Source organism: Sinocyclocheilus grahami, unplaced genomic scaffold, assembly GCF_001515645.1.
Source record: "Sinocyclocheilus grahami isolate Dianchi unplaced genomic scaffold, SAMN03320097.WGS_v1.1 scaffold326.1, whole genome shotgun sequence".
Lineage (NCBI taxonomy): Eukaryota > Metazoa > Chordata > Actinopteri > Cypriniformes > Cyprinidae > Sinocyclocheilus > Sinocyclocheilus grahami.
The window spans coordinates 129,150-147,527 of record NW_015505505.1 but is presented as its reverse complement, the minus strand read 5'-3'; the positions used below and the strand labels follow the sequence as shown (position 1 = coordinate 147,527).

At 36.2% G+C, this 18,378-nt stretch overlaps 1 protein-coding gene and 1 long non-coding RNA gene across 2 annotated transcripts; both read left to right on the top strand.

Annotated features, from left to right (window-relative positions):
* Positions 1-593: 593 nt before the first annotated feature.
* On the top strand, positions 594-15,643 carry antxr1c (ANTXR cell adhesion molecule 1c). Its single transcript, XM_071582439.1, is given in 12 exon segments — positions 594-1,260; positions 8,940-9,011; positions 9,187-9,258; positions 9,338-9,419; positions 9,503-9,533; positions 10,442-10,515; positions 10,611-10,679; positions 10,912-11,007; positions 12,020-12,027; positions 12,901-13,037; positions 13,166-13,235; positions 15,412-15,643. Coding segments are annotated over 12 exon segments (1,089 nt in total). The 5' UTR covers positions 594-1,114.
* On the top strand, positions 11,426-11,983 carry LOC107602416 (uncharacterized). The gene is made up of 3 exons (XR_001611034.1): positions 11,426-11,508; positions 11,604-11,672; positions 11,905-11,983. It is a non-coding gene; the product is annotated as an uncharacterized lncRNA (long non-coding RNA).
* Positions 15,644-18,378: the final 2,735 nt, after the last annotated feature.

The window sequence follows — 18,378 nt, the reverse complement described above, 5'->3', positions numbered from 1 at the left end:
ACGTGTGTACGACTCATGTGGCCTACATGACTAGAGATAATATACTATAATGTATGTTATTATTATATGATATTATTATGTATCATGTGAGTCAATTTTGTTCACAGGGATAAGCTAACACACACACGTTGTTGAAACTTATTTTTTTACTGTTGTTCAAATGAATGAATTTAGGGTCTTTTGAATTTGTCAAACGTTTATAGACTATCAAGTGGGCGTTTTAACAGAATTGATTGATTTGTGGTTGACTGATTCAATTACTTAAAACACGCATAACATGAACACTTAACGCCAACTATACTGGCGTAGCAACGTAAACTGACAAAATAAAAAATGAAGTGAAATTGTAGACACAAGGAAAGGAGAAAATGAATAAAACAGAAACAATTCATTAGTTAATGAATCCTAAAATTAAATAGGCCACTGATGGCAAAATAAAGAAAGGCATATATTCAGCTAAACATTCTATAAAATGTGTATAAAATAAATATTTTTATATGCTAATTTTAGATTAATATTTCAACATTAGCAGACAAAACAGGACAAAAAAACAACAACCATATATTTTGCATATCCAAAGGAAGGGAGGAAACCTTCAAGGAGCAGAAACTGACCCAACATTTTTTCTGGGGTAGAAATATGACACCAGCTCCTCTTCTGCCAACTCTGAGCCTGGGCTCTTTTCTCAAACGACTCCCGTCTTTGCTTTGCACATTAACATCAGATATCAAGCGCTTGAAACAATACATCTGGCTTTTTAACACGTGGATTTCGTGCAGCAGCAGTCCCTGAGAATTCCCCAAAACAGCAAACCGGCTAGTGTTTTATATAAAGAAAACGGAACAGACACTTGGAAGCCGGTTTTTTTGTGTGGAGTTTTTCCTGTGCATCTGCTTTCTGTGCAGTACATGTTGGGAATAGCGTGTTTTCGTGTTATCTCAAGTGTGGAGTTACAGTTTTCAGACTGATGTGAGTAAGGACTGCGTCAACATCCGCAAAACTCCTCTTCTTTGTGTGCATCCTTCCCTCAGGATCTCAGCAAAGGCTCTTTTTTCTGGATAATGTGAATGCTCGTCTGCTTTGTTGAGGGTTGATGTTTTTGCAATAAGAAACGATGGCACGTTTAGTAGTAAAAATGTGTCTTTGCGCACTTTTCTTTGGACTTTTGCTGTTCACGCTTCCATCTGCAAGAGCCGAAGATGATGTGGAGGAGGAGAGATCATGTCAGGGCGCCTTTGACTTGTATTTTGTCCTTGACAAGTAAGTAGCCTAACTTGAAACTTATATTTTTTTATAATTTTGTGAACAAAGAATCCCATCTCTCTCTCTCTCTCTCTCTCTCTCTCTCTCTCTCTCTCTTTCTCTCTTTGACTATCTCCCTAAATTTAAAGGAAAGTCGATCTGTAAGTGATCTCTTTGGTCTTACAGCTGGTAAACTTTCTGGTGTCCAACATAAACCCGTCTCTCACATATAGGCATCTTGATCTGTATGAAGTGTAAATGTTAGGGATGCTTTTGTCGGCCTGATGTTTTCCACACTGAGAGACACTATAGACATAAAGTAGGCCAGTACATTTCCACTCACATCCTCCATCTTTTCCCCAAATTTCTCACATTCCGCAACACCAAAATAGATATTCATTAGATGTCCATTGTTTGGTATCACTAGGCTGGGTTCAATTAGAGTTCAAGGAAGGGCGAGAGACAATTTTGCAGTGCAATACATACTAGACAATACAATGCACCATGCACCAGTGACAGTTTACATAAGTCATCCAGTTTATTTTTTATTGTGCCAACTTGTTGTTTTGTGCTCTGAGTGTGTGTAATGATGAGCAGACGGGTGGTACATGTTAAGTTTGCTGAATAAGCACTTCGGACGGTAACAACTTAATTCCTCTGTGGTTCTCTTTTCCTGTCTCTTATCCTTTACCATTGTTTAACAGACCCAGAAAAGCAACATCCTTTCCCATGGTTTGTATGTGTCGGACTGGGAAGCTTCTTTGCAGGATGTTTAGTCTAATTGAACATTTATTTTTATAAAACACCTTTTTTGTATGCACTGTAAAAAGTTATATAGTAAGTAATGACTTTACTTAATAAGTTAAGGAATTTCCAACTTTTTTGTAAGTTATATAAAATTCAACTTGATTTTTTAAGTCGGTTTGATGAAAGTTGAAATAACTTATACGCCTTATGACTTTTTTACAGTGTGTGTGACTTGAGCAAATCTGCCTAGTTTGTCTTTATTGTCATATATGCTGTTAGTTTCCTGAGACTCACATGATAATGTATGGGCTGTTTGAAACAGCATTGATCTCATGAGAGAGTTGTCTTGTATTTATTTGGTTTAGACTGTTTTAATGTCCCCTTTTTGCTTGACGTATGACCACAAAGTTGACGGCTCTTTGATGAAAGGATGGTGATATTGTTTGAACATGTGTCAGAAAGTTCAGCATGCACAGCTGTCATCAAGCAAATGCATCATAAATCCTGTGTGCTACATTTGATTTGATTTTCGTGTGTCATGCAACATACTCTGGAACTGATCAGCTGAGGAAATTTTTCTCATGATGTGATGGCAGAAGACGTACCCAACCCAAGCCCCCCCCCCCCACTTTTTTCTCCTTACAGACTTTGGAAAAACTGACATTTAGTAAAATCGCATGCACATGAACATCTGCATCCCTTCCAGAACATTACAAGCCTTCAACTTCAACAATTTAAGTAATTTCCTGTGCATGCATTATTCAGTATGTTTAATCACTGTGCCGTTGCGTGCACAGAGGGAAGAATGAAAGAATCATTTTTTCTGTATCTATTTTATCACCAAATGAGCTGAAGTTGAAGTATCAAAGCATCACAAACAACAGCTGTATTGCACAAGAGTGTTTGGCTTCAGGTGCACTATTATTGGGCTTCTGAGAAGAGGCTTTCCTGGATTTGTTTTCGAGGAATTGGCATGTTTATCTGTGAGAAAGAATTATTCTCACCTCAACCTCACAATCTCAAATTATGAGATTTAAAAAAAAATGCTACAATTAGGTCCTTGAAATTCACTAGGTAAGTAAAGTTCAGTTTGAACATCTTTAGCCTTTAAAAATATTGGTATCTAAAACAATTACAAAATGGTAAACTCTTGGCAAAACAGACTAACCTGAAGTCTCAAATGAAACATCCTCTTTCCTAAAAGTATATTTTTCTATTTCCTGCATAATATATCATTGTGGAAAGTTCCAGCATATCAGTGGAATATTGGTTATATAAAAATAAAATGTGGTGCTAAAAAAGGGCCAGATTTATAGAAATGATTACGTAAATCGACCATAAGATTGTCCTTCAAGCATGGCATCATTGCTTCCACTTCTGCTTTCATGTGGCCCAAAGGCTCTCTGGGAAGTGGCAGCCTTGGATAGTGATTCAGAATCAGTCTACCAGCCCATGGCCTGCTGTTTAACAAGTGGAATAAAACAAAGAAACTGTCCATGGGAGAACTTTCAGAGGAACTGAACTCTGGTTATTTTTGCCTGTGCCACTTTAGAGGTTTCTTTAAAGAGAGAATTCACACAAAATGACAAATTTGTCATCATTTACTCACCCTCAAGTCATTCCAAACCTGACTTACTTCCTTCTATAAAACACAAACAATGATTTGAATAACTTTTTGTCCATATAAAACGCCTTGTCCCTATAATGCATTTCTGTACAGCTCAAACAGTAGAGTATTGCATTAGCAACACCAAAGTCATGGATTTGATTCCCAGTGAATGCTTGAATGAATCAAATCTATATTTGAAAGGCAATGTAAGTCACTTGCGATAAAAGCATCTGTCAAACGCATAAATTAATGAAAGGCAATAAAGTGCAAAATAACATAACATTGGATCCCATTGAAGACATTGTGAAACGACATGGGGGCAAGTAAATAATGGTGTATTTTTAGTTTTTGAGTATTGCATTTAAACTGTCACTGTGCATCCCTCTGACCACCTGACTCTTGGGATTGGTAATTATTTATTACAACCTTTGTCTGTCAACAATGTCTGGAAATATTGTGGTCTGATTTACTTCGACTTCACGACTGTTTTGAAACAACACTGTGTTAATCATAGTTTTGGTCCCACTAACTGTTGTTTAGCTTAAGATAACCCAGGCGTTGAGTCATCTGTTTTAAAACAGCCAGAATAACAGCTGTAGTGTACCAATGATTCATAAATGTCAAGCCCTTCTCTGAGAGCCATGTCGAGTTTCTCCCCTAATTCACCCAAATTCAGCTTTACCTACCAGTAAAGCTCCTGGAACGGTTTTAGGATACATGCATTCCTAGTTAAATGTTATCACACACCACAAATCTCCTTTCTGGATAAAATCCAGAAAGTTTACCCAGGGCATGAAAAGTATTCGGATATGCAGAGAGCTTGTGTTTTCAGACCAGCACAGACAACTGAAAGACTAAAATCGAGAAATTCTGAGTAACTTTATTTTATTTATTTATTTTTTCCTTTTTTATGGTGATGCCATTTTGATACCCACCACAATGATATTTCCTGCTTTTTTGACAAATACACACATATTATGCCTACAAATAGATGCAAAAGGTAGTCTTTTCTTTATTTTGTCTAACAGTCAGCCAAAATAATATTACATTGCTTCTCGCATGTTTCGTAACACCTTCAAATTGAAATGACCAGTTAGTGATGCCAAAAGCACATTTAATTTTATCCAAAGCAGATGAATGTGGATCTTAGGTGATCAATTTTATCACATTGGTTGTGGCTAGGCTTGCCGTGATAGACAGTGCTGTCGGTGATACCGGTGTTAAGCCGCAACACCGGTTTTGTCACTTGCCCACCGCGGCACCGACCCCCACTGTCGTTTTTATTTGTTGTAGTTATAAAAATCATTTAGTTCAGTAAAAGAACAGACGCAACAATTAAAAACGGAACGCGGCTGCTCAATGCAGTGTGCCAAACGACAGTCGCATCACAGATCAGATTTAATTTAGTCGAGCCGACTGACGAGAAGAGTGAGGTGAGACAGACAAGACGATCGCGGATGATTCAGTTTCGACACGAAATGCAAAAGTGCCTGTTTGGCAATATTTTGGATTTTGAAAAGCCTGTTGACTTTTGCTGTTTATCTAAGGTGATTTTGGAAGTTTAAAAAAAAATTGTTTCTTATTTAATTGGTTCCACATTGTTTGCTGATTTTTACTTTATTTAAACTTTGTGTCATTTATTTATTTTATTTGACATCAAGGTGTATGCCGTGCCTCCAAGCTTTCTTACTCGTTTTGCTAATAAACGTTCTACGTTTCTTATTTATTTAGTTATATATCATACTTGTTTACTTCGCCTATTTCCAGTTTTTTTTATACCTATTTAAACTTTATTTAAGTTATTTGTTATTTTATATTAGGCATAGCATGGTGTATTTTTATTTGTTTTGTTAATAAAAGTTCTGTTTTATATATAGGCTAAAGTGAGTTTGACGTTGTATTTTGTTGTTGCATTCAAGCAATTGACGCCGAACTGCCGCTAATAAAATGCGCACGCCGCTTTTACAAGCTATTTAAAAGTGAAGGAGAGCGAGGAAAATAGGGAAAATTCAAACAAACTAAAAACGAACAATTGCTTTACGCCGAATTGCCGCTATTTGAAAGTGAAAGTAAAATGCGCAGGCCGCTTTTACAAGCAATTTAAAAGCAGAGGAAAGCGAGAAAAAGAGGGAACGCGTGATAACGGTATTACCGGTGTTGTCACACGTCGATTAACCAGTGGGAAAATTTCCTCACCGTCACAACCCCCCGCCCCCACGGTGATAACGGTATTACCGGTGTTGTCACACTTCGATTAACCAGTGGGAAAATTTCCTCACCGTCACAACTCTAGTTGTGGCACATATCGCAGAACTTTGGAAATTAAATGTGTGGTGAATGGCGCCACAGGGTTAATGCACTATCGTGCTCGAAAACAACATACCACCTACGCTAAACCCGACATTAAATAGTGTTAACAAAAGCAAACATAAGATAAAAATGCATTTTCTGAAGCAACCATGTCATTTTATCTTGCTTCTACAAGTCTTTGAGCTATTTTATTGTGACTTGTGTTTCACGGGACTGGTACCAGAGCGCTTCACATGACCAATGCAATGCTGTACCGGGTGAGCTACCGAGCAAGTTTACTACATCAGAGAAGCCAAATATATAGAGCTCGTTATGTGATACAAATCATAAACTGCAGTAAAAGTGTTTTGAGCTTGTAGCATATAGTATTGCACAAGGACCTGTGTGAAAACTGTGTGAAAATTAATCGACAATCTTCCCCTGTAATCATAATTTGCGTGAAAAGGACCAAAGTTGTTGGTGTTTTACTGTCACTAGTGTTCATTTCAGCTGGAAACCAGAGTGAATTGTATGTATAGGTACAGATTTGGAACAAAAAAGTCACATTTTCCCAATGGGGCCAATGTTGTCCAAATTTCAGCCAACCTTGAAAAAAAGCAGCAATATGACTCACAGGAAACGATTTCGATAGCAAAACTGTGTTTTTTTGTTGTCTACAGAGTTTAGGAGTGTCACAACGAGAGTTAGGATTCCTCACAACACGGATTTATTTGAATATTTTATGTGTACTATTGCAAAAAAAGCTTATGGCACCTATAAGACTGTTTAAAACACTGAGGAGAGCATCCAGACTTGTTCTGTTAAACTGCTCTAGGCCTAGAAGATGTTTGAGGACCCGGAGGAGCCGTTAAAACAGCAGTGTCAGGGAAATGTCACCGTAATAGTCTTACCATGTCTCAGGCATTACAAAGCAGGAAGAAAGAGAGCTAATGCTGACTTCACATAAACCTAAACCGACAGTCACGTTTTCTGGTCCTCTCTGTACTTGAAACATTATTATTAGCATTTTACAAACCTCCTTTAATCTGAAGCGCCGGCAGGTAACTGCACTCGACAGCAAGGAGAAGCTTTTTATGAGCTATGTTTAGTTTTTTTGGCTCTAGCAGAAACGCAGATATGAAAAGTCAGTTTAGGATTCGATCTCGGGGAAGAGACTGGAAGACTGATCTCAGAGCAGATGAGACCTGTAAGAGCAACACACTTTTCTAATTATCCCTCTTCCAAATGTTCCTCCAATGAGTCTTCATGTTTTGGCTCTTGTTGCATCAAACCGCAATGACATTCACATGTCTTAACATATGCGCAGTTTTCTATGTATACAAAGAGTTGTGTAACTGTAGAGAACATGAGTTTTGAGGGTCATTTAAAAGGTGACGTAGCTGTTTGCGGATCGCTCCTAATTCCTTTCTCTGTGAATTAGGATCATCTTCAGAGTTAAAATGTCGCTGTTGGACATCTTGGGCTTTATATGGTTTAGTATAACCCATTAAAATTAGATCAAAGAGGGGCACCGCAACATATTTCATCAAAGATCTCACTTGAGAATAGACCACTTCCTTTCCTAACGCTGTTTGCACAGGTGAGAAAACTGCAAGCTAGGCACCAATCCCATGATTGCTGTTACCTCAAGAAAGTCCTGCTTCCAACACAAACAGCGTCCATTGTGATGTTTGAAAATCTGAAGTTAAAAACTGTGGCAAGCCCTTAGCATGACCTACATATTGTCGCCAACGTTCATCTCTGTGTCACTTATGGTCTGCATGCTGGCTGTGTGCTGGCCCGTCTTTTGTTGACTGTGTTATAAAAACATCTTCCTCCCACGCCGTTCCAGAAAGAGGTTTTTGGGAGCATTCATCGCTCTCCTTCAGGATAAAACAGAGTCATTGGCTTAGCATTTCTCTGGAGGAAAGCAAACAGCTTTTTTTAAGATGGATCATTTTATCAGCAACAATAAAATCGATCCAGACGAGTTTGTTTTTGAAGCCTTGTCTAACAAGGAGAGTTGGGTCATACTACAAAATGGGTCCAAATCGTAAAATGTGCAATAATTGTAATCTTTTGCTATGTCTTACTATATCTGAAGGATCATGTGACACTGAAGACTTCTATTTCGGATGCGATTAATCGCGATTAATCGGTTGACAGCACTAATATAAAACCTTTTTTCCCCATTTATTTTACTTTATATGTATGTTTAGATTTTAGCTGATATAATGTATTATTGAAAGATGTGTTCCAGAATATACAACAACTCCATTAGCATTATATTTTGCCCTTTTTTAATTAAATTTTTTTTATTTAATGTCATTATAGTTTCAGGAATTAAACTCTCCAAGGAAAATGTAAAATGCACCCATTTTTATCTAATGTTTTGTTATGCTTTTCAGTAGAGGATGATTGTAACATCTACCCTGTTACCATGACTTTGTATAGTAAACAATAAGTTTCACAATCTTGAGCACAAAGTTAATGTCCAACCTATGTTATTGCGCTGAAGCCAACATATTTTAAAATGTATTCATATATCATGAGATGAGACAATGCATAATCACTTCATCTGAAATCTTATAAAAATGCACTTTAAAATCACCTTTTCAAGGCACCAGTTTCATAGAACAGGCCAGTTAGTGTTATATCTGGCTCTCTGACTAAACGAGTTACATCAGCCAGGGAATGAGATTTACACAACGCAGAGCCTATTTCTGCTGCATGTTTCATCAATTAAGTCAAACTGACTCAAGCACAGATCAGTAGACTCAATTAGCTCATTTCCCATGTGTCATCCAGCACTAATGAATTACCACAGGTTGCCTCTCAGGGACTGAGACGGGAAATGACCAGCTGTCATAGAGCGTTTACAGCTGCGCCTCAGGGAAAAACAATAGGGGGCAAAACTAGATGGCTCTGCTAAGAGACTGCATTACGTTGAAAGTGCCAATAGTTAATTGGAGGGATTCTCAGTTGTATTGATCTGATGCGTTTAAAAGCAGAAACATCCCATTTACTGATTATTTCACCTCTTTCTCCTCAGGTCAGGAAGTGTCAAACACCACTGGCATGAAATCTACACTTTTGTCGAACATTTGGCTGAGAAGTTCACCAGGTACTAAAACAAACAAATGCCCTGAATCACACTATCGGTCTCAAATGGCTGGCTTTTGTAGACATTGTCCAATTGCGTAAGATTTCTGAAATAGGTCATGGATGATTTTACGAATGCATTGTACAAATTTTGTTAAATTATAACCATTTCTGGTCCATTTTTCATCATCTCACAGCCCTATGCTGCGGATGTCCTTCATCGTGTTCTCAACCAGAGGAAACACCATCATGAGACTCACGGAAAACAGGTGCCGAAAGACACGGCTTCTAGTGCTGCAAAATATTACTTTATTTCATTCTTCTCATTTTTGTTTTCACTTTCCAAAGGGAGACCATAAGAAAAGGCCTGAATGCTCTGAAACGAGAGATCCCAGGTGGAGATACATTTATGCATCTTGGGCTAGAAAAGGTAAAATGTTCAAATTAAAGTTATCATTCAAATGTACTTGTTTTAATGTCTCTTTAACACTATTATCTAATCTTTATTGACAGGCAAATGAGCAAATACACCAGGAAAACTTTGGTAGGTTTCTGTTAAAGACAAGTCATCTTTATTTATATGGCGCTTTATACATTACATTCAAAGCAGCTTCACTGTAATAAACAGGAGCATAACAAAATCAATGATGCAACTTCTTCAATAAATTCAGCTGTAAAAACAGGTCTAAAAAGGAAATAGTGTCATTATTTAAATTTAAAAGCATAGTTCACCCAAAAATGAAAATTACAAACAGTTGACGGCAGCTAGTTGTGGAAACACAGTCTTTGCATTGCCTTCCTTCTGATCTCAACATTAGGAAAGAGTGGATGAGATTTATTTTTAATGAAGATGCAGACCGCGTAAGTAAGAACTTGGTTCTTTGTTCACTTCATTTTACCGTGGATTCGTTTACAAACAAGGCACGATTCGACGCAGGATTTTCAGAAAGATTCAAACTAAACGACAATGCTGTGCAACTATATCGAAGGAATCACGATGTTAAGCTGACAGTCTGTCAGCCAACGGCGATGGACGATGGCATCGTCTATCGGCCCAACCCTACAGTGAATCGTTACAACTTAACGGTAGCCATTAACTTCCATAGTATCATTTTCCCAAACTTTGGAAGTCAATGGCTACCGTCAACTGTTTGGTTACCAACATTCCTCAGAGTGTCTTCTTTCGTGATCATCAGAAGAAAGAAGCTGATACAGCTTTGGAACAACTTGAGTAAATGATGACAGAATTTTCAGAAATTTGGGTGAACTATCACTTTAAGTCAGTTCAACAACTGTGTAAAATTCATCAATTTTGATACAAGTTCAATTCAGCTATAAGCAGCTCTACAGAAGACAGTGGCGTCATTATTCAGCTCAAGTCAGTTTACTGTTGATTCCATTAAACTCTATTACAGTTTGCCGTTACCTGACAATCTTCACTCCACTTTGTAGGAACTGCAAGTGTCATAATTGCGTTGACGGATGGTGAGCTTCAAGAACATCAGCTGATAGAAGCTCAACAAGAGGTAACAGGCTTGAAGTTCAGCATTCATTCTGCAGACATTTGTACATCTATCTTAAGACTCACAGTCTTCATTACGATTGATTGATATCTCACCAGGCGGCACGAGCTCGGGCATTGGGTGCAATCGTGTATTGTGTTGGAGTTAAGGACTTCAATGAAACGCAGGTAATAATGACAATGATGATCTTTTGTTGATGTTTTTAAAAGCCTCTTTGTCTTGAACTTGCATTGAAGCTTCAATAAGTACTTCCTTCTAACAAACAATGTTGGAGACTCTTCCTCAAGTATGCACTTAACAGAGAATGTAATTCTTTATAAACAGTGCATTTTATATGGAGGAAACAGATCAGATCAACCAATCCAGGCTGTAAATAAACGCCTATTTGTTCTGTTCTAGCTGGCTACCGTAGCGGACACCAGTAAGCATGTGTTTCCCGTCTTGGGAGGATTCCAGGCGCTGAGAGGAATGATTGACTCGGTAAACTGAAGCTATGTGGAAGATTAATTAAAAGTGCATTTTGTACATTCTCTAAGATGCATGTTCCTTACTTTAAGCTGAAGTGTGGGTTTTTGTCAGCGGTACTTATAACCAAGCTTCCCCAGAAATGAAAATTCTCTCATCATTTACTTACCCTCTCAGAGTGTCTTCTTTCGTGATCATCAGAAGAAAGAAGCTGATACAGCTTTGGAACAACTTGAGTAAATGATGACAGAATTTTCAGAAATTTGGGTGAACTATCACTTTAAGTCAGTTCAACAACTGTGTAAAATTCATCAATTTTGATACAAGTTCAATTCAGCTATAAGCAGCTCTACAGAAGACAGTGGCGTCATTATTCAGCTCAAGTCAGTTTACTGTTGATTCCATTAAACTCTATTACAGTTTGCCGTTACCTGACAATCTTCACTCCACTTTGTAGGAACTGCAAGTGTCATAATTGCGTTGACGGATGGTGAGCTTCAAGAACATCAGCTGATAGAAGCTCAACAAGAGGTAACAGGCTTGAAGTTCAGCATTCATTCTGCAGACATTTGTACATCTATCTTAAGACTCACAGTCTTCATTACGATTGATTGATATCTCACCAGGCGGCACGAGCTCGGGCATTGGGTGCAATCGTGTATTGTGTTGGAGTTAAGGACTTCAATGAAACGCAGGTAATAATGACAATGATGATCTTTTGTTGATGTTTTTAAAAGCCTCTTTGTCTTGAACTTGCATTGAAGCTTCAATAAGTACTTCCTTCTAACAAACAATGTTGGAGACTCTTCCTCAAGTATGCACTTAACAGAGAATGTAATTCTTTATAAACAGTGCATTTTATATGGAGGAAACAGATCAGATCAACCAATCCAGGCTGTAAATAAACACCTATTTGTTCTGTTCTAGCTGGCTACCGTAGCGGACACCAGTAAGCATGTGTTTCCCGTCTTGGGAGGATTCCAGGCGCTGAGAGGAATGATTGACTCGGTAAACTGAAGCTATGTGGAAGATTAATTAAAAGTGCATTTTGTACATTCTCTAAGATGCATATTCCTTACTTTAAGCTGAAGTGTGGGTTTTTGTCAGCGGTACTTATAACCAAGCTTCCCCAGAAATGAAAATTCTCTCATGTTCGGCGCGCACTTGCACTTAAATCTGACAGCGCATCTGTAATATGGCTTGTTAAAAATAACAACAGGTAAAACAGTCAGCGTTCGATGGATACGCATTCTGGCTTCCCAATAAGAGTACAACAACAACAACAAAAGACAAGGAAATCACTCACTGCTCTTGATTGAATAGCTTTTGTAACTTTAATAAGGATTCATCTTTAATTTATACAGTCAAATATGCAATGTTATTTTACTTTTGATTACTTTATTCAATTTATGTACCTAAAAACAAAAACAAAAAGCAGTGTTTATATTATTTGTATCTTTGTGCTGTTGCTTGTAGGTAGATTATTCTTATTTTCTTTATTTTTATTTGACTGTATTTTTCCCCTAAACATAGCACATACCGAACCGTACCGAAACCATGCCTCTAAAACCGTGATACAAACTGAACCGCGAGTAATCTGCACCCCTATTGCACACAGCATCTTTCGGACTAGGTTTCCGTGTAAACATTAAAGGTGCACACATTTATAGACCGTCAGGTGTATAATTACTCAAATCGAAATAAGTACGTTGACATAAAATAATCTTAGGTACAATTCCGGTATTGAACATGACAGTCTGTCAGACGCATTTATATCGTTTATATCATTGTGGTTTTATATTACCCAGCATTCCTCGAGCTCTCATGATTTCAGCAGGAAGGCATTGACTCGTGTGCTGAAAATACAGTGGATATTTCTGAGGGAACTGACATCATTAGAAGTCTTCTGTGAGGATTTATCAGCATTTATTGAGCAGCGACTGTGGGAATCTGTGTTTCAGAGTCATTTCAAGTGGTGGTGAGAGGGAATGGATTTCGACACGCCAGAAACATAGACCAGGTCCTGTGCAGCTTCAAAATCAACGACACAGTCACGCTCAGTGAGTGTTCTCCCCCTAAAATCAATCAGAGTACTTTTTCGTCATGAAAAATGAACATATATCGCTACGTTTATCACTCATTTGGTTTGGTTTGCTAAACACTGAACGTGTTATTCTTCTGTTTACAGACGAGAAGCCTGCGAGCGTTGAGGACACGTTCCTGCTGTGCCCCGCGCCTGTTATAGATGAAGTTGGAAAGTAAGTGCGAGGCTGACGAACAGGTCTGCCATGCATTAGGCCGTGTTTATGATCCCTGTCGAAGGTCACATTCCACTTCCTGCGCAGCTCGCTGGTTTAGCTGTGAGGTCATGCTGTTGATCCAGGCTTGATCGTGGCCTTCTTTTTCCTTTCGAATCTGAAGAGTCCCAGCTTTACATGAAGTCAGAGGCTCTGAGGAGCCATTAAAAGCTGATAGTTCCTCAGAAATCATTGTGTTCATCACACCCACTCTCTCTTTTTCTTTATACCTCATCCATTTTCTGTTCCCATAAACCCCAGAGGATCTATATTTTCTCCCCCGCTTCTGCTTTCCGTTCAACACTGATACAGCATATTAGGTTCACAATCATCTTGTTATCAAGAACTTTTTTTTTTTCCCGTTCCCGAGTTTAAAGTGTAAAGATTTTTGACGTTGCATATACATATTTTTATTCTTCACAGATTAAGTTTTCTAAATAACTAGACGATAAGTTAGTGCTTCTCTGCCTCTTTGAGTTTGTGGTCAATGTTTAATTTAAAATTATGATCGATATCGATAAACCAATACATATTTTCATTTTATGGCCAAAAAAAAAACAAAAACAATTTTGTCTAAAAAAAACTTCTGCTTTCCGTTCAACACTGATACAGCATATTAGGTTCACAATCATCTTGTTATCAAGAACTTTTTTTTTTCCCGTTCCCGAGTTTAAAGTGTAAAGATTTTTGACGTTGCATATACATATTTTTATTCTTCACAGATTAAGTTTTCTAAATAACTAGACGATAAGTTAGTGCTTCTCTGCCTCTTTGAGTTTGTGGTCAATGTTTAATTTAAAATTATGATCGATATCGATAAACCAATACATATTTTCATTTTATGGCCAAAAAAAAAACAAAAACAATTTTGTCTAAAAAAAATAAAAAAGTGAATTCTAATGAAATCTAGTTACTAGGCATTACAATATACAGTAAATATTACAATTAAAAGTGTGATTTTTGTTTTGTTTTAAATATTACCTTTAAATTAGTATTAGATGGTGGCAAAAATAATATTTATGTAAAACCCACACAATTATCAAATATCAACCGATAAACTCTGTTAGAAAATAAATATTTTTGAAAGTTTGAATAAAACAAAAAGAACTTTACTGGACTACATTTTACAAGAAAATATTATTGAATCCTTTCTACCTTAAATTCATGTTTAATCCAATGTGTTACTTGTCTTTTCTTACTGTATTTGTGAAATTTACTAGCAATTTCTGGGTAAAAATAGTTCCAAAGTAAATTATTTTATTCAGTGTATATATAATATTTATCGGTGCTGATCAATTATCTTATATTGGCTGATATGCTATCAATATATTGTGTGTGTTAGTCAGTATTTATTCATATTTTGAATTAATATTTTGTTTTCATTTTAAGTTTTGTTGTGTTTTTGTCATTTTTATTAGTTTTTTTAAATACGTAAATATAGTTTTTATTTATATTTATTTAGTTTGAGTTATTTTAATACACTAAATGAAAAAAACGATATATATTTTAAATTACAGGTAACAAAAATGTTTGTTTTAACTAACTAAAATAACCTCGGCGTTAATTCGATTTGATTTATTAATAATAATCGGAATAAGCAATTCTCCCAACCCTCTCATCCAATCAGAATTTAGAACCCTTTATTTTCCTCAGTAATGACTGGCTGGCAAAACTTCAGGCTGTTCATCATTAAGTTTTTGCACAGAGGAATGTGAACCTAATCTGAAGTAGATGCTCTTCATCAGAGAAAATGGTCTTATCTGTCAGACTTGGCCTCTGTGTGTTGGAAGACAAACCTCGGCGGGAATGCTGAACATTTGGAAAGCTGTTTTTATCGGATGTTTGAGACACTAGACAGCTGACTACAACAGAAGTTAACCAGCACCCTCCAGAGCTCTGCGAGGCCGCCAATTATGGTCTGGAAGGCATTTTTCATAGACCTAAAGATATGCAAACACATCTTTTTGTAAAAAATGAAAGTGGGGTTGTTTTTGGCACGCATGTCTCGTGTCTCTCTAAATCCCGCTGGTCTTGTTTTCTGCTTTTATGGACCCTGCTGTGCAACGTTAAAGGATTTGCTGGCTTTCAAAGTGACAAATATGGGTATGAAAATTTATCTTTGGTCTTTGCACTTCAGGGTGGTGTACCTGCAAGTCAGCATGAACGAGGGTCTGTCGTTTATCACCAGCTCCGTTCACATAACCACAACCGAGTGTGTAAGTCTGACTGCAAACACAACATCACATCCAGCCGAACTACAGCACAAACTACAGTTAAACATTCGCCTTCACACGTTCTCACGACACATCTTCCAGTATAAGGTGTTTAATCTGGGATCCAAAGGTTTATGGATTTGCGGGAAAGACTGAAGTTGAGTGATTTAAAGTAGAAAATCGGTCAATTCTTCTCAAACGAGGCCATGATTGAACATGCTGTATTATGTGTATAGTGTGACCGAGGGCTGAAAAATGCCCAGACTGACTCTTTTCTCTCTCGTTCGTTCTGAGTATGGAAAACAAATGAAACGGGCATCATTTCCTGTCTAAAATTGCATTAAGAGGACGTAAAATGTATCTAGCAGTGCTTCTGCTGTAGAAGAAGAAGTCACAGCATCAGCACAAGTTGAAAACGAGGTCATGGCAATGCTTTTACACGACTCTCTAAACTTCACTAAATAAAGTGTAGTTATTGGAAGAAAAATTGTCTTAAAGTAATCAGTCAGATTAGACCAGAAAACATTAGTAATATAAAGTAATAGTTAATTATACTCTAAATGCACAACTGGTCAAAAGTTTGGCGTAATTAATTTTTTTTTTATGTTTTTGAAAAAAGTATTTTCTGCTCACTAAAGCAGCATTTATTTGATCACAAATACAGTAAAAGTTTTTTTGAGTTATTATAGTTAACTAAAACCATTAAAAAAATAAAACAAACATAAATAAAACATAATAAAGTGAATATAATATGATATAATATAATACTTATTTTATTTCAGGCAGTTGCCAAAGCAACATTTCTTATTTTCATTTAGTTTAACATTTAGTGAACTAAAATAACTAAAACTTAAACTGAAATAAAGATTTATAAAAACCTTTGATGTGTAAAAAAACAAAAGAAAATCAAACAAATAAAAAAGCAATAACTAATGAAACTTACAAAGCACAACAAAATTACAAAAAAATTGAACTAAAATGAAAATGAAGCAGAAAATACAAAGATAAAAAACAACAATTCAAAATATTTTTTTAAATACTATAATCGTATCACAATAATACTTATATAATACTGATATATGAAATATTTAAAAAAATTTAAATAACTGTTTTCTATATGGAAAAGAAATGAAATCAACATTATTTCCTGACTAAAAGTGTACAATATTTATGCCGCAATGCTTCCGCTGTGGACGAAGGAAAAAATGTGCTCAGTTTCTGTTTAATTAATAATTAATTAATTATATATATAATTCTATATTAATTCTATGAATTTTATATATATATATATATATATATATTATAATATAATATAATATATATTCATGTTTTGAAAGAAGTCTCCTCTGATTAACAAGGCTGCATTTATTTGATCAAAAATACAGTAAAAACAGTAATATTGTGAACAGGGTTATTATACTTAACAAACTGTAAAAACATTTTGTTACATGAAATAAACTGTCTAAAATTGCATAAAGAGGACATAAAATATATCCAGCGGTGCATCTACTGTGAAAAGTTGAAAACAAGGTCATGGCAATGCTTGAACAAGTTTCGTTCCCTCACGTAATGATCTTAAACGAGCGCATTCCTGTCACTTTCACTCTTTCTGTACTTTCCTCTCAGGTTTTGGCTTTACCTTGTGTGTTTGGAGTGGAAGCGAGCACTTTTTCCAGGGTTTAACGTTGTTTCGCTTGAACTCTTTTGGTCAGTATGTGTGTGCATATGTCTTCTATAGTGTATCATTATCAGTCCTCGGCCTGGTTTTCTCATTTGTAGCCTGGTTAAACTCTCTTCCTCATGCCTGTGTGCCCCATAATGCACAGGGATCAGCTTTCCTCTGGCTGTCCCAGGAGCTCTGACGTCAACCCTTTAGGTTTGCGTTTGCCCCCTCCTCCATCTCTCACACACAAAACAGCCACATCACACAGCTTCGACATCGTCTGGAGACTTCCTTCAGACTGCTTTATGACCCCAGCTGTAATTGCCGATGTCTCAGAAGGTCGTTTTCCTCAGCAAACACCTTCTTCACCGGCCATTATGTGGCCTTAAATATGATTTGACATGAAATGGCATTCACGACTCATTTTACTTTAATAAAGTGACGTAAAGTGAAGCAGAACATTGAACTGTAGGGCAGGACTTGAGTTCTTCCATCAGGATGTTTGGATGTGAAAAAGAGTTGAAAATAAAAGAGCTTGATGACGTCAACCAAAAATGAAAGAAAAGGAAAATAACGTTTCTTTGGAATAACGTGCACGTATGAATCATAGCACAATAAGGCCAGGAATATTAATAAAGTAAGTCCAAATAGTTTTGATTTCATGTTTGATTTTATTATATTATAATACATTTGAAAAGAATATTGTATATTTAAATACCAGAATAAGACCAAAAATGTAAATAGTTATGATTTCATCTTGGATTTCAAAGATTAGATGTAATATGTTAAGTATGAAAAGGAAGATTAATTAAATATTTGAGCAGAAAATCCACCTAAATGTACATTTAATATTTGTTTCATATGTAATATAACAAATATCATTCTGTATGTCACATTATGAAAGGAAATTAATAATATTGATTTGATCTCTTTTTTTATTTCAGTGATTATATTAATTTTATTACATATGAATAAGAATGTTTCATATATAAATATGTATGTGTGTATATATATATATATATATATATATATATATGTGTATAAATATTTGTTTAATATTTTTATATGTAATATAATAATAAACAAATATAATAACAATAATGTAACTGTGCACAATAAGACCAGAATAGTTTTGATTTCATCTTTGAGTTCAATTACTAAATTTATTACATATGAAAATAATATTAAATATGTATTTTGGTGGGGGGGGGGGGGGGGGTTTTTTAAA